General features: G+C 49.9%; 1 protein-coding gene across 1 annotated transcript in view; it reads right to left on the minus strand.

Annotated features, from left to right (window-relative positions):
• Positions 1–23925, minus strand: part of XKR6 (XK related 6) — a 165046-nt gene that overhangs the window by 15321 nt on the left and 125800 nt on the right. The window contains 1 exon segment of the mRNA XM_032103782.1: positions 5062–5258. Within this exon segment, the coding sequence (XP_031959673.1) occupies positions 5062–5258 (197 nt within the window).

Below are 23925 nucleotides of genomic sequence, written 5' to 3' on the forward strand. Positions count from 1 at the left end.
AGCACAGGACTGGTGGGGTCCCTTTCCCACATGGCAATGAGCAACTGCTTTTCCATTCTGTCACGGGAAAAACAGGGCTGGGTGATGGATGTCTCCCACTTCTTTTAATCCCCAAGGAATGACATGAGAAAAAAGGGAAAAAAGAAAATGTGCCTTTGGGCAAAGTTTTAGCATCTCTTTTTCCTCATGATCTGTCTCAGAACCTGAGCCAAAGCCCAGAGTGTGACTCTGGTAGATCTTGTCCCCAAGCCATCTCCTGTTACTGAGGACTTTACAAGGCAAAGACTTCTTTAGTCACACAGTTCCGTTTTCTTGGTGGATCTTAGGAAAAATGCATCAGTCTGGAAGAGAATTTTTGCTTTGGAGAAATAGGACTTTCCCACACAGAATCTGCAGATTCCGTATTGAATTTTGCACTGATCCCCGTGGGGTCTGGTGCCTGTGTAGAACAAACCCTAATTTATTTATGAGGTTATGGGATTCTGCATAAATGGGGACGATTTTGTGTTGTGAGGTCACAGAGATTGGATTTGGGGGTTTGGATTCCAGTTTGAGCATTGTTGGACACACCTGCTTGGCCCAGACCAGCATGAAGGGTCTTGCACTAACTTTTAGTGCTCCTTCATGTGGTGAAAAGGATGAAATTTCAAATCTCACAAGTCTCTTCCCCACTTTCATTGGAGACATTGGGATTTTAGTCTCTTCAGTTACATTCAGGCCAGTGTTGATGCCATTTGAAAATCACATTTTTGAGCACCTACAGGCTGAAGGTCCCATTCTAACTCAGTTGACCAGCTGAGTCTTTAAACTAAGTGACAGGGAAAATCATCTTCAGTTTGCCCCTGCAAAAAGGGATCAAAAATTATAATAAACGGCCCCCAGACATGGTAGAGAAGAGAGAGAAGATGATTAAAAAATAGGACTTTGTTTTGGGAGGGACAAGATGATTTCTAAACTCCACCAGGATAACTCTGCAGCCAGCACACTTGTGTAGCTCAGATATCTGAAACCCATTTTAGTGCCTAATTTGTATCACTCTGCGTAAAAAAAAAATGACCCCCCATTCGTTAATGTTGCTTTTCCTTAAATACATGAGCATCTTCAGCCGACTATTGAGGGCTGTGTAAAGTGCAGACACCTCCCAAAATTCCAGAGATTCCAGCAGGACTTTGTGAAAGGAAGGTTTATGCTGCAAATCTCTTTCAGATCAGCTGCAGGGTTATTGAGGAGGTGGACACAGCATCTGTGGAGAGATGTGGCTTTTCTTGGAGGAAGAGACCCTGTGCTGAAAACTGCAGCCTCATGCAGGCAGAAATCCTTGTGTAAAGAACTCGTGACATGAGTGGAAGGACGTTGGGGCTTCTGCTAAATCTCATTAAGCCTTAAAGAAGCCACGTGAAAAAAAAAATTAAGTGAAAGCAAACCTCTTTAAGAGGAGATTTATGCCAGAAAAACTGGAATCCCTCTCACCTCCCTGCCAGCCTAGAGGTTGGGTGTCTCTTTAAGCTGGTTTGATCTGCTCCTTCACACTCGGCGCGGAGGAAGTGGCACCTCTGAGGGGTGGAGTGGGTTAAGGATGGTTTGTTCTGCAAGGAATGAAGTGGATTATCTGCTGGGAGTGATTATGGAATGAGGATCTGGCTTTTTCTGTTGTTAATGTTATGTTTCCCCCTTCAAATATATGATTTAAATCAGGGGAAGCCCTCTAGCCATCATTGCCCAAGAGCCTGAGAGATGGACACCCTTTCATCCTCTCCTAAACCTTGGGCACAGTTAGGGTGATGGAGGGACAATGCTGCATCCCCTCCAGCATCCCATCCCCTCCTTTAGCCTAATCCTAAGGATATGTCTAAATGTATCACCCAGCTTCTGTCCAGATTCCCTGGAGAAAGGTGCTGCTGGAGGTTGAGCACCTCATCCCACCTCCTTGAGCTGCTTTGGACATGGGCTGATCCATGTATTGGATCCATGCTTTTTCCCTCACCTTCTGTTGACTCTGTTTTGGGCTCACCCAGCTCTGGTTGGAGCAGATGAATCCTTCCCAGAGACCATGCCTACCAACACCAGCTCCTCCCATGTGGATATTCAGGAGCTGGTGTTGATCCATTTGCTCCACCAGCCAAAGAATTCCAGCTCGGGCTCTCACCTGATGGAGCACACGGAGTTCTCACCTCTTCTCTCTCCGTGCTCTTTTCTGTTCTTCCTCAGGCAAGGACAGCTAAGCTGGAATCTGCTCTGCCTTGTGCTGGGGATGTGATACAGGAATGAATCCTGACCCCCATGAAATCCCAGGGGTCCTGTCCCAAGCTTTACTGAAGCTGGGTCTTGAGCTCAATTCCAGCTCCAGCACTTCTGCTGCTGGAGATTCTCACTTTTGGGTGAAACTGCTCCGTTCTTTGAGTGCTGAAGGAACAACAGACACCGGTCCTACCCAACCCTCTCACACAGGTACCTCTCAGGGTCAAATAGTTCTTGCAAGGCATGGTGAGGCTTTTCTTTTTTCCACCCACTCAGTAGATCGAAACCCAGGAAATTAAGCATTATCCTGGTCGTATCCCTTTCTACTCGTTCTTCCAAGATCAGCCCTTTCTGCCACCATGCTGGGTAGCAGAAATGCTTTGGAGATGCTCTGGGTCTGAGTAAAGACCTCCAGTGTGTTCACTCTTCTTTCCTCAACAGGTCTCTTACACAGGAATTAGGAGACAAAAGCAAAACCTCCTGATAGCCATTCCAGTAACTCCCTTTTTTAAAGCTCCTTAAATACAAGTTGACCTATTTGGGGAAAAGTGGAGCCTGGGCTTGGAATTACAATCTAAAGAGCAGGGAGGGCTGGGGCTCGGAGGAGGGATGTATGCCACAGGAAATGGTGAACTGACCTTGTCTGGCACTAAATGAATCCATAAGAATCTGTGGGGGATGTATGGAAGCAGCTGAAGTCTGGACACATCAGCAGGGGCTGTAGCCGGGCTTTTAAGCCCTTCCCTGGGCCATTTTTCCAGTGTGCATCCCTCAGGGATGCAGCGGATGCTGTCCCTGTTTAAAGGCAGAACTGGTCCCTTCCTGTGACGAGCCACGCTCCCACAGACTCGATGAGCCAGGAGAGACTTGATTTGATTTTTAAACACACTGCCTTCCTAACAGTATCCATCTCCCTTTGCTTTCTGCCTGCTTTAAGGGAAAACCTTTGATGCTCCCTTTCACAACGGCTCCCCTCAGCATTTAATTTGCTTTTATATCATTATGGACCGGCTGCGAGGAGGAGGAGGAGGAGAAGGAAGAGAGAAGCACTGAACGGGCATGGAGGAGCTCTAGGAAACCTTGCACCGGAGTCAAGGAGCGCTGAGCAAGCTCTGCTGCTCTCATCCATCAGTGCCCGCATCCCTGGCACAGGCGGGGAGGGATGCGGGGAGAGGATGCACTGGGGACCCGGCGAGCTCGGCTGCTGGAGCGTGGCAGGCAAAGAGCCCTCCAGGGCTCGGGGAGGCAGGGGAGGACGTGCGCTGCCTTGGAAGAGAGAGCGCAGCCGGCTCGGCGCGCTGGAGGAGCGGAGGAACTGCAAAGCCGGCAAAGGGAGGGGAGGGGGATGCTGGAAAAATGATGCAGCTCGTTCAGTGGATTAGGCAGCCGCGCCTGGAAGTGGCAAAGTGGAAGAGCCACGGATTTGAAAGCCTGGAGGGATTATTCTCCCGCGTTGTCTGACTCGCAGCACAACAGAGGCCAACAAACTTCACCCGGCGCTTTCTGCAGCGGGTCCAACAATCTGCAGAATGCCCTGGCAAACCTCCTGGGCTGTGATTTCTGCATTTTCAGTCGGGTTAATAACGTTGGAAGCAGCAGGAAAAGGGGGCTGGCAAATGTGAGCCGTTCTAGCAGGAGTTGTAGAAAGGCATATTCATCATGTCAGCACTTTGGAGGCCTGGAGAGCTCGTGATGAGAGGTTTCAGGAAAAGACTGCATAAATAGGAGGAGGGAGGCCTCTATAAACAACTGTGATGGACATGCTGCAAGTACAGAGGAAAGGGAGAACGGTCAGGCTTCCTGATGCTGTAGATCAGTGGTGACCTTGGCAAAACCAGCAAAATTTAACCCCAAAGAGAATTCAAATTTCAGTTCCCACCTCAGCTCCAAAAACTCCTCAGAAATGACAGGGCCCAACCAGGCTGTCTTTGGGAAGCTGAGTGTCACTCCTGGTGTTTGCACTGAGCAGGGGCTGAATAACCCAGCATCTCCACTGTTGGTCCTTGGAAAGGACGATTTTCCCTCAGGCTGGTCACCCTCAGGCTGCCAGCATGGCCATGGGCTGGGAGAGCTGCTCATCCCAGGGCTGGGACAGGGCCATGTCCCTCTCAGTTGGGACAGATGCCCCGTGCTCAGCACATCACAGCAGGGATGGGCATCAGAACTGGCAAAATATTCTCTGTGGTGGCTTCCAAGCCTCATCTCATCTGTCTGCCTTTGAAACCTCCACTACCTCTCTGTCCCTACACAGTCCCCTCCACTGCCTCGTGCCTCTCTTTTCCTGGGCTTGGTGAGAACCATGGTACCAATGACAAGACCTTAATTCCTGGGCACTCATCAAAAAGGTCCTACAGCATTCAGCTATTAAAGAAAGCCCCTTTTTCACACTTGACACCATCAGAGCATTGCATAGGCATTGAACCATTTGTCCTCACAACACAAACTCAAATCTGGCCAGTTTTATCACCCTACTTATGTAGGGAGGGAAACTGAGCCAGGGAATGGTCGTGTTTGCCCAGTGCCAGGCGACAAGCAAGTGGTGCCACAGCAGCAGAGCCTGCCCGCCTCCTCCTGACAACACCATCATTCCTTTCGCCTGGACTGGGCGTGGAAGAGCTGAATCCCATCTTTTCCTTGACACTGAGTTTTTTTTTTTCCTCAGAAAAACGATCAGAAATTTCACCCAGCGAACGCAGCAGAGATTTGTCCCGAAGCGGCAGCCCCCAGCCAGGGGTGTGGGAAGTGAGCAACACATCCATCAGCTGCTGAGCACTGGGGTCAGAGGGGAGAGGCTGGAAAGATGAGGAAGAGGGGGCCACTTACATGGTAATGTTTCTGCACGGTTCTTTTGGATCATTATGCAGAGCTGTAGCACCAGTTGAGGGGCGCTCTCGAGGAACGTTTCCAGGAGGCGCAGCATGTTTACGTCTGCATATTCGTACATCATAGCCCAGTAGAAACGCCGCTGGTGTTCCTTCCGCCTCTGGCTCTGGATCCCCAGGTACATAGTTCGGATATACCTGTAGGAAACAGGAGGGAAAACTGGGCGTGAGCTGTTGATGTGTAGCAAAACCTGTTTGGGGGAACTGGGGTTCTGAGGAGACATCAGGGGCTGCACAGTTCCACTCTCTCCTGCAAGATCTGAGGAGCACTTTTAGAGTCTGACCAGTCATTAATGTTGGAAAAGACCTCCAAGACCATCAAGCCCAACCTTAAACTGGATGCTGCCCTGAGAACGAAACCATATAATGAAGTGGGTTTTGTATTGCAAGGGTAGGAAAACTTTAACTGATGCCTCCCAAATGTGAAGCCTGGGGAATGTTTGGGAATGCTTGGGAAGCACAAGAAACAACTCCCTCACCTAATTTTCATCACGAGAAGAGAAGCTACTTAACAAATACTGGTCCTAATACTTGGCAGTGGCTTGACAGACCATCGAAACCCCTCCAGCACTCTGGTAAGGAGCTTCTTTCATAGATCCCAGAGCTCAGGAAGTGTTTGGACAATGCTCTCAGGCACATTGCAGGATCCTTGAAGTTGTCCAGGAGTTGGACTTTGATGATCCTTGTGGGTCTCCTCCAGCTCAGAATATTCTGTGATTCTTGGATTTGACCCAATTTCATCACAGGTGGAGCAATGAGACCCCACCTTCACCTGCAGCACGTGTGATGCACAGATGTGAAAGGCCACAGTTTGTCACTGGTCAGCTTTGAGACTTTGGGCAATGAGGGAGCAGAAGGAGGTGTCTCATGCATGGACAGGCACAGCTCGACCATTGCCTCTGTCTCAGGACTTGTGGCATTTAAGAAAAGACCCCTAACAGGGTCCTTTCTAATGCTTGTTGATATCACAGAATGGTTTGGGTTGGAAGGGACCTTAAAGACCATCTTGTTCCAACCCCCTGCCATGGGCAGGGACACCTTCCACTATCCCAGGTTGCTCCAAGCCTCACCCAGCCTGGCCTTGGACACTTCCAGGGATTGACAACCTAATATTGGATCTTCTTCCTTCTCATCCTGAGCGGTGGCTGTAACCTCGTTTGGGATGGGAACCATTTCACCTAATGCTGACCCTAAAGCTGGTCACCCGAGCCAGTCAGTAGTGGGAAATGTCCCCTCCCGGGACTGTTCATCTGTCCCAGCTCCGCTGCCAGCACGGCAGTGGGATGAAGCGCCTTCTGGAGGCTCTGGGAGGGGCTCACGGCACAAACTGGGGTTTGGCCAAAACGATTAGATCATTCCCTGCCACTCGGGCGAGACTGCACAGCCGGGGAGAGCAGGAGGGAAGGACGTAAGCCTGGAGAGCCTCTGGAGCTCCGAATTACACCCAGGGACGGGGAGCTGGGAGAGAAGCAGAGGCAGCTCTGCGAGCCCTGCCCTTTCTCCAGCATCTTGTCCTCCCTGCCCGCTCGCAGCTGACTGGCACAGGAGGCGAAAAATCCCGAAAGAGAACTGCAAGGACACAAAAAATGACGCAGGAAAGCCACCAGATGGGGCTCGACACTCGAGAAAATGCTACGCCGGTCACATACGACACTGGTGACACTGGTGTGACATCCACAGCAGACCCCGAGTGGGATGGAAATGGCTATGGAGCACCTGCTCTCCCAACGCCCAAATCCACCACCTGAACTTGGCATTTCCATGGGAGCTGCAGCACAGCACAGGGATCCTGCCTTCCCTTCACCCATGCCAGGAATTAAATAAATGCAGTTTAGCTGGAACGGCAAAGTCAGAGCGAGTGTCGTGGCTCAAGGAGAAAGCAGAGAAAAGGAGAATGCAATGGTTTTTAGAATGTCAGCGACACAGGGCCACCAAAAGCTGAGTGGTGCTGCCCATAAGGTGCTGCCCACCATCACCTCTGCCAAACTCTTTCCACCAAATCTGTCCTGTGATTTTGGATGGTTTCCGCTTCCCCAGAAGCTCCCATTCCTGCTGGTTCACAAAACCTAAACCTTTCTTCAGAAGGTTAAACCACTCATTTCTCATTACCTCAGCCACGGACAAGAAGAATTTATTGGTTTTCACCCTGCAGCAGCCTTTCACCAGTTTGCACATAGTTGCCATGTAAACCCTTCTTTTCTCCAGACTAAAAAAATTCACAGTTCCATAGAATCGTAGATGATTAAGGTTTGAAAATACCTCTACGATCATGGAGTTCAACCATTCCCGCTGCATTGCCAAGTCCACCACTAACCCATGTCCCCAAGTGCCACATGCACATGGTTTTTAAGTCTCTCCGGAGATGACGACTCCACCACCTCCCTGAGCAGCCCTTTCCACTGCCTGACAACCCTTTCCCTGAAGAAATTCTTCTGGATGTCCAACCTACTCCTTCCCTGGTGCAACTTGGGGCTGTTTCCTTTCATCCTGTCCCTTGTTCCCTGGGAGCAGAGCCCGACCCCCCCTTGGCTCCACTCTCCTGTCAGGGAGTTGGAGAAGGCAAGAAGGTCCCCCCTGAGCCTCCTTTCCTCCAGAAAAAAATTCTCTAATTGCCTTCTCACAGTGCACATTTCCTACACCTCTACTTTCCCACATTGCTGTTTCCAACAGCTTTCTCAATTTTTAGGTTATTTTTAAGACCATCTTTACTTTTCCCAGCCCCCAGGTTGGCTGAATCAAACTGCAACAATGACATTGAGCCACTCAAAAAGAATCAGAAGAAATTGCCAGAAGGGACACAATGTCCTGCAATGACTTCTCCTGGGTCTCTGGGCTTAGGGTGACTCTCTAGGGATTCACCACCATCCACACAGTTTAAGCATTAATTTTTCTTACTGGCCACAGAGAGAGGACATGACACCAATCCATGGAGGCAGAAGGCATGGAAAAACATTCAAATACATGGGATTGACACAATGCCCTGATCCTGTCTCCATCAGCGGCAATGGCACAAACACCAAGTTCTCCCTCACTGTTGGCAAAGGTCACCTGCATTGTGCCTCTCCCATGGATGGGAAAACCGAGTCAGAGAGCACCAAAAAGGTGCTCTCAAAGTTTTTTTGGCATCAAACCCCAGATCTTTTAGGGCTGTCCCCTGCCTCTAAGCACCACATGAATGGAGCACAGCCCTACCTGCTGATGCTCCTCTAGCCAGGGTGGACATAATTCCTTCACACCAAAAATCCCAGCCCTGCCCAATCTGACCTCAAAGGACAATTCTGTCCCTCTCCTATGGGACTGTTGATGCCTTAGGTTTTAACTTTTATGTTTTTCAAATCCTGTACTGCCCAGTGTGTAACTCTGAATTTTCTTGCAGCCTGTTCACTTCTGCTTTCTCGTGCTAGGTCTCTACGAAGCCTCTCCGGGCCTGCTCTCCAAGGACACCCAGACCATCCTAGGCCCAAAAAGTATAAACCAAAAGCCTTTGAGAGGGTGGCAAGCTGAGGGGAATTACATCATTAAACTGAAGCTTTAATTGGAGAATTAACCCTGATATGCAAATGAACCAAACCTGTAAAAGCGTGAAGAACTCGTGACCTGTTGTCCATCTTGGGGTCCATCTTGGCAGTGGCCTCTGGCTCCCCAGGGGTACCTTTGCAGGCCTTTCAAATAAATACCTACCTTTATTCCCTTACTCCTGTCTAGCCTCTGTTTATAGGAGGCCTCTCAAGGCATCACTGTGACCTCAGGAACCCCTTGGCAAATGTTGGACAGTGTGAGCAAAGCAGCTCCAAGGACCATTTGCAGCTAAAGGTAAATACATTTCCCTATTTACTCTCTTTGATCCATGAAAAAATACGGTGCTTTGTCTTCAGCATCCTTCAGACCCAAATCTGGCAAAGAGAGGAAAGGGAGGACTAAAATCCCATTCCTTCTTGATGCCAGTGGATTGTGAGAGTAACTGGGAAAAGTAATATTTCTACCTTGTGGGCTTTCACCAATTAATAAATACCCACTTAATTAATCAACCTAAGAATTCACCCAGCTCCAACATTGATAATTCTTAACCCTATTTCCTCACACGAATGTACAAAACTGGGGTAAACAGTTTTAGTCCAGTTTATCCGTTTCCTTGTGGTATTTTATTTACTTCTTTGAGGGCCTTTCCAACCTTTCCTAACGCTGGTTAAGTGTAGACAAACTCAGAAAAAAGAAGAAAAAAAAAATCAATGTCATTTCACCTGAAATTCGTTGTTCTCGGTCAAGCTGGTGGCAAACAAGCTTCTATAATTAGACTTTCAAATCCATATTCAGGCCTGATCTTCAATCTTTAGCAACACGATGCTTCCTCTTATGTCAGTGAAAACCATTCACTGCTCAGTGCTTTTGAAAATCAGGCTAATTTATTTATTTAAGAGCTTAATTTTGGATACAGGAGCCCAACTTTGGGCTTTTTTTTTTTTTTTTTTTGGAATGCTGGCTATTTTTATATACGAGTGTGTATATTTGTGCGTATTTTTAGTTCTAAGTCTCATCACGGCCTCAAGAGATAGAACTAATTTGAGGTTGGGAGGGGGACTGGAGTGATGTTTTTTTTAAATTTTTTTAGTGCACAAAGGATTGGCTGTCCCCTCCCTCCTGGCAGGGTTCCCAGAATTCCTGTTGGTATAATTACCCTCACGCTTATTTACTACGTATGTCACAGCAGCACACGAACTGCTCGGGTCAAAGTCACTGCTGTCCCTGCACCAAAGCGCCTTTTTAAGGAGCCAAATCCACCAGATGTGGTCAAATAACCTTTGGAAAGAGCTGCAGGAGCTCACTGGGAGGGAGGAGATGTTCCTGCTGAAAAAGCACAACCCACCCTGAGCGCGTGGAAAAAGCTGCTCCATGTGGATGACAGTGATTGGATTCTGGAGGCTGAGGCTCTGGGTTTGTGTCATGAAATGAAGCAGTCCACGGCCAGCTGGCAAGGCTTGACTCCTTGTGGCTACGTCCATTTAGTTAGCCCTGGCCAAAATTTTCAGGGATTTTGTTGATTATTTTACAGGGTGAACTATTGCAGGGTCATGCCTGGGCCTTGGCATGGTTGGATTCACAGAGGTGGCTCCCAGAGGCACCAGGAAATGTAGGAGGACGACTCTGGCAACGGGCTGGTTGAGGGGAGGAGGTTGTGGATGTGTAAAAGGGTCGTGGGAGCACAGAAAGGCACATCAGGACAGGCCCTGGGCTGTGCTTTGAGGACAGAAGGGTCCTGGTGGCTTGTCCCACACAGCCACAAGCTGACCAAGGGCAGGAATCTCAGGCTATAACAGTCTGATCACTTTTCCAGAGGCCAGTGGACCAAGACACAAGAAATGAACTCTCTCAGCCTCCAAAACCAGGAAACTTCCTCCATATTCAGCACTTGGAATGACCCCTGGCCCTTACAGATTACTGAAGCCTGCACAGGTTATGATGACTTGGGAGAGTCCGAATATGCCTGGACCAATCTAATGATTACACTCAGAATTTGGTGTGGAATCACAGAATATCCCGAGCTGGGAGGGACCCACAAGGATCATTGAGTCCAACCCCTGGCCCTGCATGGGAGTGGTGAAGCTGCAATGCCCATGAGAAGGCCTTGAAATTACCCGGTTTATTAGGACAGGTATATGGAAAATGGATTTTGCTCATGCCCAGCCTTGTGGCAGGGTGGAATGTTGGAGAAACAGCTCTGATGCTGTGGGAGCACTGCTGTGTGGTAGCCAAAACATTGGGGTGTTACCAACACCTTCCCAGCTCCAAATGCAAAGCACAGCAGTGTGGGGGCTGTTGTGGGGAAAACAAACTCCATCTCAGCCAGACCCAACCACAGAATCACAGAATCGTTGAGGCTGGGAAACATCTCTAAGATAAAGTCCAGCCAGCAACCCAGCACCACCGTGTTCGACCCTAAACCATGTCCACAAATGCCATATCCACACTTCTTGAACACTTCCATGGGTGGTTGTTCCCCAGTGTGATGGTGATGCCACAATGTGGCACAGCTTGAGGCCTTTCCCGCTCCTCCTGTCCCTGTTCCCTGGGACCCCAACCCCCCTGGCTGCCCCCTCCTGTCAGGGAGTTGTGCAGAGCCACAAGGTCCCCCCTGAGCCTCCTTTGCTCCAGGCTGAGCCCCTTTCCCAGCTCCCTCAGCCGCTCCTGGTGCTCCAGCCCCTTCCCCAGCTCCGTTCCCTTCTCTGGACACGCTCCAGCCCCTCCAGGTCTCTCCTGTCAGGAGGGTCTCAGAACTGTCCCCACGTCTGGAGGTGTCCCCACAGTGCCAACAGAGGGGATGGGCACTGCCCTGGTCCAGCTGGCCACACCAACGCCGGATATTCCATCCAGGAAGCCCTTGGACTTCTTAGCCACCTGTCACTCTGCTGGCTCATGTTCAGAAATACATCCTGGCACTACAGGAGCGTGCATGTGACCTTGGTGACGTGGCAGCAACACACACCATAGGGATGGGCACCACCTCATGGCACCCACCTTCTCCCTGGTGCTCCCTCCTGGAGGAAGAGGCTGGGAATGGGGAGTGCCATTCAGCTGAGGGCTCACCCTCCTGTCACCTCGTCCTCTTGCAAGGGGCCTCATGCACTGGAGGGTGTTCCCTGATTAAAATCCCACTCCTCGGAGGGGAGGAAACGAGGACATGTGTAACTGCTGGGCTGGAAGGCTCGGAGCAGAGGCTGCCTGAACATCCCCTTACAATGAGGTTACGTGAGGCCAGATCTCAGCTGGAGTGAGCTGGCATCCACAGGGCTCTGGCAATTTACCCCAGCTGCGGCTTTGGCCCGCTTTTTTAATTTTAATGAATTATTTTCATTCTAACTGATATAAAAGGAATAGGAGACACAGCACTGAAGGGACAGGGGAGCATGAAAGTGAAACGCTCTCTATTAAAAAAAAACAAACTCAAAGTTGACACCACCATTAACGTGCTCAATATCAACATTTATTAGTTGTTTTCTTTGTTATAATGTCACATGCCAGTGATAAGGATTCACAGATGGATTATTATTGTTCCTAGTTCGAGTATCAAATAGGAATTATGAGGTCCCATTCGGGTGCTGATATTCCACAGCTTTGTCTGGCTGCTCCCACAGCATCAAACTCCTCCAGAGCAAGGAGATACATCCCAATTATCTCTATGGAATTGTTCCTCGTCTGGCCTGAGCCTTGAAAGGTGTGCAGGACTTATTTACAGCCCTGCTGGTTGTGTTGGGCCGAAACCGTGCTGACCTGGGAAAGATCACTTCCCACCTCAAAAATAAAAAATGGATCCTTCTTTCTGCACAAACTCTAATCCAGCCTCCTCACAGGTCATCCTGACCACACACACTTAAATCATCATTTTGATGACCTTCATGACGGCCCTGATGTTCAGAACAGGAGTTCTCAGTGCTTTCTGACAACTTTTGGGGATTTTCTCATATGGTTTATAACTAAAAAGGAATAAAATGCAATAAGAAGTGGGTTCATCAAGGGGTTTAGTCCTTCTGCCCTGCAGTTTCTGATCTAAGTCTTATCTACTTGTTTCTACCAGCTCCTATTAAAGAATTAATAATTTGTATTAGAAACTCTCGCTTTTTGCCAAGTGTTCAACTGCAATTTGTATTTGAAGGAATGATTGTCCCAGTCTTCTGCTGCACAGGATAAACTGTTACAACTTCGTATTCTAAACCAGTCTGAAGCTGTTTTAAAGCACAGATGGCTTTACTGCACACCAACCTCAAAAGATGCATCTGATTTATAAAACTTATGTTGGGAAGGATCATATCGTGGAATCATAGAAGAATTTTGGCTGGAAGGAAATTTTAGAGGTCTGTGGACCAAGGCTCCCATCCAAGTGGGGATAACTTTGAAGTTAGAGAAGGTTGGTCTGGTGCAGTTGGGTTTTGAAAATCCCCAAGGATGGAGATTCCAGAGCCCCTCTGGGCATCCTATTTAACCCAAATCACTTCAGAATCATGGAATCATTCAGCTTAGAAAAGACCTCTTGGATCACTGAGTTCAACCATCAGCCCAGCACCATGGTCATCACCAAACCATGTCCTCAAGTCCCACATCCACAGGTTTTTTGAACATTCACAGGGATGGTGAAATGATTTTCAGCCCAAGCTCACTTCCACTACTTGAAGAAAGTCTACAAATCATCCCCTCCTTGGAAAGAGTCAATTCCATCAAATAGTTGGAGAGAGATAATAAAATCATGACACTGTAGGATTTTTAGGATCTGGCTCCCACAGCTTTGGCATTTTCAGGCTGATTTAACTCATGGCTGATAATTTGGGGGTTCTGATACACGAAACAGGGTGCTGTGACTGATAATTCCAGAGCAATGTCCCTGGCTCCTCTGAAATTATTGCTTTGGTGGCCATGCCAGGCAAAGGGGACATAAACCTACACCCCCTCCTCTGGGGCAGCACTCCTGGTCTTGGTTCAAATCCCTTTTTGCTGAAGGTTTAAGTGGATATTTGGGACTGTGGGAGCAGAGGCAGGGCTGCAGGTGTGATTTCATCCTGCTGACAGACACTGGGGTCACAACCTCCAGCAGCTGCACAGGGCAGGAAAGTGGGGCAAGGGCATCACTGCAGATAAAACTCCAGAGGCCAAAGGTGCAGGAGCTGCTCGTGTTGCTCCATCTGGGGGATGTTTCTGGGGTTTGTCTCTGTGACTGCTCTCCTTCCCCAGCTGCAGAGTAATTTTCTCTGACTCACAGGCTGAAAGATCACAACCAGAAGAAGAGAAACAAACCATAAGGAAGTGTTAGCCCTAAACAGCCCCACTTTTTGGCACTGATTTGTCAATCTTTCCCCAGCCTGGCTGTTACTGAACTATCAGTGCTTAGCCAGAGCCTGCCCAGTGTTTCTTTATTTGCAAAAATAGTCCTGAATGTGTTGTTGACATATTCACCACAACCCCAATCTTGGAAGCAGCCAGGCAGCCTCTCCTTGCTGCATCCCCATGGCTGCAGGCTTCCCCTGGATATCCAGGTTGCAGAATCCCCATTTCCAGATCTCTGCTCAGTAAATCAATACAGAATCAGAGAATAGCTTTGAAGCAGGAGCCACCATTGTCTCGACCCAGGCTCGTAGAAATCATGTTTGTGTTTTCACTTGTCAATTATCTTGCAAGACGTAGAGCTCTAAAACAGGACAACAAATCCCAAGACCTTTCCAGGACCACAGCATGAATGCCCTTTCCTTGTGATTTTAATGTGGGAACCATCTCCATGCTGCATGAAGCAGGAGGCAGAGTAGCGGGGGCTGCTGGAGAGGGTATCCAAGTGATGGGTGCTGCAGAGACATGTCACAGCATCTATCACTCGTGGGATGGTCCTAGCACTGAGCCAAATGCTCTCTTTTATCACGGATTCCCCGCCTAAGTGACCTATGAATACTTAAACCCCAGTCCCTTCCCTGTTTTGCACACGCTTATTTGCTTAAAGGATACTCCGACACTCGGTGCTATCGCCTCTGGCAAAGCCTTCTGTTTTAAATCAAAGCTGTTAAACAGCTTTACACAGGGACCAGGAAGTTGGACTCAGACTGAGTTTTTGCTTCAAGTGTGTTTGTAAAAATAAGGTTTAGCATCGGGGCTCTTCTCGTGGAAATAAAACTGGTCCCAATCCAGCAAGTCCTGCAGGAACAGCTGAAAGCCTTGAAAGTATGCCGAGGGGTTTGGATTGACTTGTCTTGGCTCCGAGCAAGAGAAATTTCAGGGAAATTCCCTGAAATGCCAAAGAAAATCCCAAATAAATGCCTGCGGACTCCAAAAATGTGAGTGTTCAAGCTCATGATGCTCAGAGGCACATGGGAATAGCCCCGTCACCCTTTGAACAGGATGGGTCATGTTACAGCGTTTTAACCCAGATGGTCTTGAGAAGTGATTTGGCATCGTGGACTCACCAGAGCCACAGGATATCTCAGGAGAGGAGAAGTTGGCATTACTCTGGGATACCAGTCAATGGCAGGGACACATCTTCATCTCCTCACGGAGATCCCTTGGTGGAGAATGCAGAGCAGGAGAGGGCAAAGCCGTGACTTTTCCTGTCAGTGAGTCCCTTGGACATGGAGAACTTGTGGTTTTCTCTTCTAGGGGTTTCCCACTTCCTGAGGGGTGTAACAAACCAGTTTGGGGTAGTGGATCCAGAGATCCAAACAGACACTGCAGATTGCCTCTGGTCTGAACCCTCAAAAACCAACGTGGACCCCAGGATCACAGTAACAGAACTGGGAATTTTTTCCCTCACTCAGAGGGAGACATTTCCATCCCCACACTCTGGCTGCTGGAAAAGACAAGGGGGTCACATCTGTCGCTGGGAGATCAGGGAAGAGATATGGATTCTAGGAGAGCATTCCCTGAATTTACAGTATTTACTCTCTCCCCGGCCATCAGGGTGACTGATGCTTCAGCAGGACCTGAAATCACCAGACGAGACTTTTTCATGCAGCAAAGCCTCTCCTAACCCTCCATGGAGAGCGGCTTTGTGGAGCTGAGGAGGTGGATGCTCCAGGATTTTCAAACAGCATGCCAGAGAAACAGCAGCCAGGAAGGGTTTAGGGGGAAAGGATTCTGCTTAGGAAAAGAGAAGCTGGTTCTTGAAGAGCTGGTGCAGCTGAAAAGAAGCTGCTGCCTGCTGCAGAGCTGCCAGGGTCAGAGCTGTGGCTCGCTGCCAGCTGCAGCGTGCTCTGCCCGCCGTTTGCATCCAGAGCAGGGCATCAGGGCTCCCAGAAAATCCTCGGGATGCTGCTCAGCAGCTACCAGGGATGCCTGAGCCCACCCCAGCCTTGCCAGGGACCGCCACAGAGCCCGGACTGTGCCTTCAGCAGCACATCCCCGGTTCCTCTGTGCCGCAGGGGTCAGAGGCATCCCTGGAGCAAAGCTCCCGACGCGGCGGCTTCGCACGAGGGCTGCGACTGTCGCCTTCGCTTTGCCATCCCTTTGAGGAGAAGGAGCTAAAAATTGGGTGAGCGCCTGTGAAATCCTGGAAGAACAGCCTCAGATCATGGCTATTTTTAGTTCCACAGAAGCTGCGCATACATTAGTGAGGGCCTGCCTTCCTCTCCGGGCTCGGAGAAATCACACGGTGTCCTCCCAGCCTGCCAGGAAAGAGTTTAACCCTTGTTGTCCCACCGCAGTCAGTCCCAGCCAGCTGCACCTCAGCACGGATCCTGACGGGGACCAGAACAAGGGGGAGAAAGGTCTTCATGGGCATTTTGGCTCTTGCAAAGTGAAGGAAGAATTGGGGGAGGGTGGAAGGTGCCTCATGGACCTTATAGCATTATGTGTGGTGGGAGGAGCAGGGAGTGGAAGAAAATTCCAGCACAGAAATGGCATCTGAGTGCCACCACCGTCAGCCCTGGCTGAGGAACAGCCACACTATGGGCTGAGAGGGGCAGGGAGCAGTTCAGAGGTTGCAGAACGTTGATTCCTCAACTCCAGTGACCTCTGGTGATGGGACAGATGCCATTCATGAACTGCCATGTGTCGCCTTCAATGCACCCACCACAGAATTAGAGACTCACAGAAGGGTTTGGGTTGGAAGGGAATTTAAACCTCATCTCATTCCACCCCCTTCCACAGACTGGGACACCTTCCACTATCCCAGGCTGCTCCAAGCCCCATCCAATCTGGCCTTGGACACTTCCAGGGAAGGGAAAGTTAAGATTCTTAATGATCTTAACTTAATCCAGATCTGCAATCCTTTAGCCACGCAATCTCCTGGGAAACAAAACCTCATCACCACACGGGCTCCTCAGACCCTTGGTGTCGCATCTCCTTCCTCCCACTGGCTGCGTCTCCGCTGCTCCAGACACATCACGCCAGGAAAACCATGGCTGGGACACACAAAGGGAATGGGGCCAGGGATGAGCTCACCAGCCTGCTCAAATGCGCGATGCCTTTCAGCGCATAATTAACAAAAAATAATTGCAACTCTTATTCCTACACTTTTTTCTCGGAGGGATGAGGACCAAAGCCTGATCCCTGCGCTTCACACCCACAGCGCCTGTCAGCTCCGCTGTCCATGCACTTTAACATTTTCCAGCTCTTTAATATTTATTACCTCTGCTGCTTTGTATTACTCATCAGCTATTCCTGGCCAGAGGAAATATACTGGCGGGTTCTGGAGCGTGCACATTCCCTGTTCTTTGAGGGGGCCACGAGTACAACAGCACCTCTCAAACACACACTCACTGCTGGCCCAGCACAGCCTCCCAGGGCTTTGGAGAGACAGGAGACTCAAACAAGCCACGCCATCCCCTCATGGAGGCTTTGCAAAGGCCACCAGGATGTGTTCAGCCAGCAGGAGAGGAGACACAGCCTTTTTAGAAGGTACAGGAACTCTTCCATCGGCATATCCTGCTGATCCCTGCAGAAACATCCCTTAGGAAGTTCACCTGAGCATCCTTCCCTGCTTCACTCACCGTTGTTTTCCAAGTCTCCTCCCAGCCCTGTGATTAACCAGGGGTCTGCCAGCAGCTTTGCCTGTTTGCAGGATTTCTCCCAGCTGCTGGGGGCTCCCAGTGAGGATATAAATAATACAATGCAGCAAGTCAAGCTACGCAGGAGCCTGTGGGTGGCTGCGCTCGCAGTTGTTTCATTTAAGAGGTAACTCTGAGTTAAGACTGGTTCTAAACAATATTGCAAAGAGGACCACCTTCTAGTGGCCAAGTTCAAAAGAGGAACCAGCCCAGGCACAGCACTACCCAGTATCACAGCATTATTATCTTTTCCCTCCTCTCCTACTAATTTAAATGGAGCTTTCTGCTTGAAGCTTAATAAAAGTGAAGCCACCTGACCACGTCCTCGCTCCACCACCCTCCGGGTGCAGCTGAGTCTTCTCGTGCCAGCAGCCAGTTTATCCAAGTGACACAAATGAGGTCACAGGAGCTTTCTACCAGCAAGCAGCATCTGGGAGGCGAGGTGTGGAATCCTGCAGCTCAGCCCAAGGGAGGGATGTTCATGCACAGTTAGGTGGAGAAATGGAGGTGGAGAGGTTAAGTGACTTCCCCTGAGCGAGTGGTGGTTGGTGGGGTTTAATTTGGAATGGGATGGGATGGAATGGGATGGGATGGGATAGGATGGAATAGAATAGAATAATTTCATTTGTAACGGACCTGCAATGACCACCAAGTCCAAGTACCAGCTGTGGAGGTCCTTTTCTCCCTCTCCCTGCTGGATGAGCTCCTTTTGGAAGCGCTTCATCCAAAGGAAATAAAGCTTTTCATTTCACACATGTCCTTTCGACCTCCTGCTGCTCCAAATGCTTCCCCAGCCCATTTGGATGCCTCTCACACTCCTGCTCCAGCCCAGGCAGCTGCCCTGCCCTGCGTGGAGGATGTTTGCATTAACATTGACTGTCGTAGCTGCTTGCACGAGATCTATCCCAGAAGCACCAATAAATTGCTGAACGCATTGATCCAGATGTGACTCAGGAGCCACCACTGAATAATCTCCCTCGGCACCTTCCCCTGGCTGAGCTCGGGCAGAGTTTCTGCTCCCCTCAGCAAAGCAGTGGAGGTCTCTTCCATCTTGCACTTCTCTGGGGGCAGGCCAGCTTCAGTGACACGTGGGGGCTATTGATTTCTGTAATGAATGGATGGATTTTCCCCTCCTGTGCTCACACCTCCTCCCTCTCCCGCGGAATAATTCAGCGCCTCTGTCATTTACTGCCCAAATGCCTCTCCGAAGTGCAAACACGCAGCCTTTCCCTGCTGGAATTGTGTGCTGCCTCCAAAGCCCTGACCTTGGCTTCCACTGTTTTTCTCCTGATCTCCTCAGATCTTGCCTCTGGAATGGATGATTTAAACCAGTGCAGTGAGGCAAGGATCCCAGGCAATGTTCCTCCCCAGAAGGAAGGTGTGTGGCCGGTGTGGTTGGGACAGCTCAGGCTGTGGGTTGGAGGTTGCAGAACTGTCTGGGAAAGGTAGTGGAGATGCTTGTTGGGATGGACCTGGAGGAGATTTCCACACTCCAGGGATCTGCTCTTAAGCAGGAGCAGAGCAGATGTTTTGGTTGTTGAGGAGCTGAAGGAACTGGACTTGGGAGGGTTGCAGTTGTGGGTTGAAGAAAAACTCCGGTGTCACTGGGGTCAGCTGAGAAGTTGCCCAGAGAAGTTGTGGATTCCCCATCCCTGGAAGTGTTCAGGACCAGGATGGATGGAGTTTGGAGCAATTTGGGACAGTGGAAGGTGTTCCTGCTCATGGCAGGGGGTGGGACTGGATGATCTTTAAGGTCCCTCCCACCCCAAACCACTCTGGGATGCAGTGAGGGTCTCACTCCTAACCCAAAATGCCCTTTCCCTGCTTCCCCTAGCTCCTCCCTGGGGAACCCCCTCCCACCACCCACTTCTCCCCAGGCAGGTCCATGTAGCTGATCTGAAGTGCCACAGCCCATCTCCTGCTTTTGGGACCCTTCTCTTCCCCATCTTCAAGTGACCTGTCCTGCACCCTGCTGCTGGTGGCTCTTGGCCAAGGCTCAGGGGACAGCTCTGCAGGGGAGGGACGTGTTCCAAGGAGCCCTGCAGCAGTGCCCAGGTGCAGCCTGGCACTGCCTGTCAGCCCTCCTGCCCCTAGAAGTCCTGCCTGGCCCTCCACAGAAGTCAGGACCTCAAATATCGTGGGATGTGACATTTGTGTCCTCCTGTGTTTGCAGAGATTTGGAAAGACCTGCCAACAGACCTGGCTGGAACGAGCTCCCAGAGATGTCCTGCCCATAAACCTGGGATTGCAGAGCATCCACAGGGAGCTGGGACTTGTCACAACTCTTGCATTACAAACTCCCAGTCTGGCTCAGGTTGCCCTTTGCCTCCACAGCCGGGGCCTGACCAGTTAAAAACTTGCAGCTGACTCTGAGTGTGTCAGCCCAGGACACGAATCCTTCAAATCCTAGTCTAAAACTTCATTATTTGAGCCCTAAAACATCAAGTTGTTGAGCTCCCTAAGCAGGTAAGCCATGGCAGGAAGACTTGCTCAACACCAGTGACTGTCCTAGACCACCAAAAGATGCATCATTTCATCTTGCATCCTTCCCTGCCTCCAACAGACCATCCCACATGTTGGCCCAGACCTCAACACCCAACTAGGAACAGTCCCTGTGTGCTCTCTCCTACCACCTAGGGGAGTGTCCAGGTGGGTTCAGAGCCCTTTTTTCAGGTTCAAACTCCTTCTTGTGGATTCAAACCTTTTCTTGTGGATTCAAACACTTTCTTGTAGGTTAAAACCCTTTCTTGTGGGTTTAGATCCCTCTTTGTGTGTTCAAATCCCTTTTTTTTTATTGTTTCAAATCCCCTCCTGTGGGTTCAAACCCCTTCCTGTATGTTCAAATCCTTTCTTGTGGGTTCAGATCTGCTTCATGTAGATTCAAATAATTTCTTGTAGATTAAAACCCCTTCTTGTGTGTTCAAATCCCTCGTTGTGTGTTCAAACCCCTTCTTGAGGGTTCAAATTCCTTCTTGTAGTTTCAAACCCCTTCCTGTAGGCTCAAATCCTTTCTTGTAGGTTTAAACCCTTTCTTGTAGGTACAAACCCTTTCTTGTGGGTTCAAATCCTTCCTGTAGGTACAAATCCCTCCTTGTATGTTCAAATCCCTTTTTATTGGTACAAATCCCTTCCTGTGGGTTCAAATCCCTTCCTGTGGGTTCAAACCCCTTCCTGTAGGCTCAAATCCCTTCTTGAGGGTTCAAACCCCTTCTTGAGGGTTCAAATCCCTTGTTGTAGTTTCAGACCCCTTCCTGTAGGTTCAAACCCTTTCTTGTAGGTTCAAATCCATCCTTGTGGGTTCAAATCCCTCCTTGTGTGTCCAAATCCCTTTTTATTGGTTCAAATCCCTTCCTGTGGGTTCCAACCCTTTCATGTGGGTTCAAATCCCTTCCTGTGGTTTCACACCTCTTTCTGTGGGTTCCAACCCCTTCTTTGCTACACATGAAGACAGGACTTGACCTTGGCCATCAAACATCCCAGACAAACCCATCAACCCCCCTGAGCCGACTGAGGAGACAAAGCTCTCAGGTTCCTGTGTTGGGGCCGCTGGGCAGGATATCCAACCCTGGAACACCTCCTGGGACACGGCAGCGTGTCAGAAGGCTCTTGTCTGCTGCCTCCAAGGGTGGCCTGGAGAGGATTTTGCCGGGGCTCGATTCCCTGCCACCGGAAAAGCTCCCTCGGCCGCGCGGGATGGCCGGGTGCCAGCGGGCCGGGTTTCCAGCGTGGTCTCATGAGGACACTCTGCTGGAAAGAGGATGCTGCAGGCTTGAGTCATCTCCAGGCTCCAGAGGGAATTAAAGTCTCTACCTCCCACCCCCCTGCCTGCATGTCCTGCCACTTGAGGTGACAGCCAAAAGCAGGACACTGAGCCTGCACCTTTTAAAGTAGCTTTGGGATCGAATCCCTTTCCCCGTGCTGTCCTCATGCAGCCTTTTTCCCTGGCATGTATGGAATATTTTGTGTCATATGTTTGCCCCCTTTGATACCCCAAGCCCCTGGGGTGGCCCAGAATGCTCCAGTTGGTCACAGCTTTTTTTGTGAAGCTCAAGCTCGTGTGACTGGAAATCTTTCCGGAGCCACTGCAGTTGACCCGAGTCTCCTCAAATGGGATTTCCTTCCTCACTTCAGCTGTTCAAAAGTGGGAAAACTGATCCAAACTCGTCACCTCTATTCTCTCATTCATCAACAGAGAGAGAGATTTCCAGAAAGCCACTCATCCCATCTTCAGATAAGTGTCTGCAACACCTCCTACAGATTTCCTGTCTCCTCTCCTTGACTACAGAAGGGTCCAGACAACTGACTGAGAGCTGATGGCTGATACCAGCTGTCTCCCATCTCTTTGGCATCACTTCCCTATCAGATGCCTCTCACCTCCTTGCTGTCATTTGGAGAAGTCATTTTGAGGAACCACTTGTACTTACCCCATGGAAAAGATTTGGGGGACATGGAGGCTGTGGCAGTGCCACGCTAACAAGTAGGAAGGTAATTTTCCTGTGGGGAGCAAAGTTCATGCTAAAATGGAATTCATTCCCATCTTGCAGCTGGAACGGGAGCTCCCAGAGCTGGCTGGGATATTTTTTGTTTCCGTCATCTCTTAATTTGGCTTTTTTTTCCCCCCTGTGGAGCAAATGCACAGCTTTGGGAAGGTGACACATGCCGTGAGTAGTTCTTGTCTAGAACAGAGCCTACCCCATAGTTTCCATGTCCTTCCCCACAGAGAGGAGTGGTACTGCCTTCTGATGGAATCCCCATGGAGATCGATCCTGTGCATAATCGCAGAATCATGGAGTCACTGAGCTTGGAAAACTTCTTAAAGATCGTGAAGTCCAACTCTTGACCCACCAGGGTCAAGTCTACCACTGACCCATGTCCCCAAGTGCCACATCCACACATCTCCTAAATCCCTCCAGGGAAGGTGAATCCACCCCTGCCCTGGGCAGCTGTGCCAGGGCTGGACAGCCCTTTCAGTGAATGAATTGTTCCTAATATCCAACCTAATCCTTCCATGGCTCAGCTTGAGGCCATTTTCTCCTCCTCCTGTCCCTGTTCCCTGGGAGCAGAGCCTGACTTCCTCCCCCACCCCGGCTGCCCCCTCCTGCAGGGAGTTGTGCAGAGCCACAAGGTCCCCCCGGAGCCTCCTTTGCTCCAGGCTGAGCCCCTTTCCCAGCTCCCTCAGCTGCTCCTGCTGCTCCAGCCCCTTCCCCATCTCTGTTTCCATTCTTTGGAAATGCTCCAGCATCCCCTACTGGCTTCTCCAAGGCATCTCTGAAGTAGCTGGAGACCAGGGGCAAGACTCACTGGCATCTGGCACTGTTTCAGAGGATATCAAAGATATCCATGGACTGCTGGCAGGTGGGATACAGGTCATGAAGAAGACCTCTGCCTTTCTAGACCCACATCTGAGGGTGCACTGAGCCCCCCAGAGCATCTTGAATGTTTTGGAGCTCCTGGGTCTCAGTTCAAAAGGGGAATCTCTACAGCAACAGGCCATGGAACCAGGCAGGACAACTCCACCCTGCTGCGGACAAGGAAGAGACATCTCCTCCTCTTCCTCACTCTATTCATTGCTCCATCCATCTGTTTCCTATGGGGATCTTGCCCCTGCTGCCCAAACCAGCTGGAAGAATCCCTTGCTGTGAGACTGACAGCACAGTCTGCATGTCCCTGCAAGCCACAGCTACCAGGACCTTCTGTCCTTGCAGCCTCCAGGGCTGCTAGTCCCTCTGTCACCAGCTCAAAGATGTCACTGCTCAGTGCTTAGAGAAGGGGACAGCACCCAAAGGGGATCTGGGAGCTCCCTTGGTGGGTTTGTAGCAGCAAAGAGCAGAACATGGACACAATAAATCTCCCTGGATGGCTTTGCTTGTTATGGGAGCAAATGGAGAAGGCTGGGAAGTGTGAAGGAGCAGGATAACAGTCATGGAGTGGAGCCAAGACACTTCCCACAAATCCTTTGCTCTGGTGTGGGAGCAGTTCTATGAGCAAGTGCAACCCCTTCCATTGTTTCCTTTAGGACCTTTTATCAGGAAGCCAAATCTAATCCTTAATAATCATATCCTTCATTCCCAACTGTTTTTTCAACTCTTGCACCCCATCAACCCCACATTAAAGTTATTAATAAACAGATCCTGTTCTCCTCAACCTTCTGATCACTCTTTCAAACATTCTTTGTTTTAGCAATAGGTAAAATAAACCCATCCCTGGCTGCAGTGCGGGGTTGAGAGACCCAGGCACGGAACCCAGGAGCCCTGGATCCCAAGTATCACTGATATTTATGTGATAGCAACGTT

Source organism: Corvus moneduloides, chromosome 3 (assembly GCF_009650955.1).
Source record: "Corvus moneduloides isolate bCorMon1 chromosome 3, bCorMon1.pri, whole genome shotgun sequence".
NCBI classification, from domain to species: domain Eukaryota; kingdom Metazoa; phylum Chordata; class Aves; order Passeriformes; family Corvidae; genus Corvus; species Corvus moneduloides.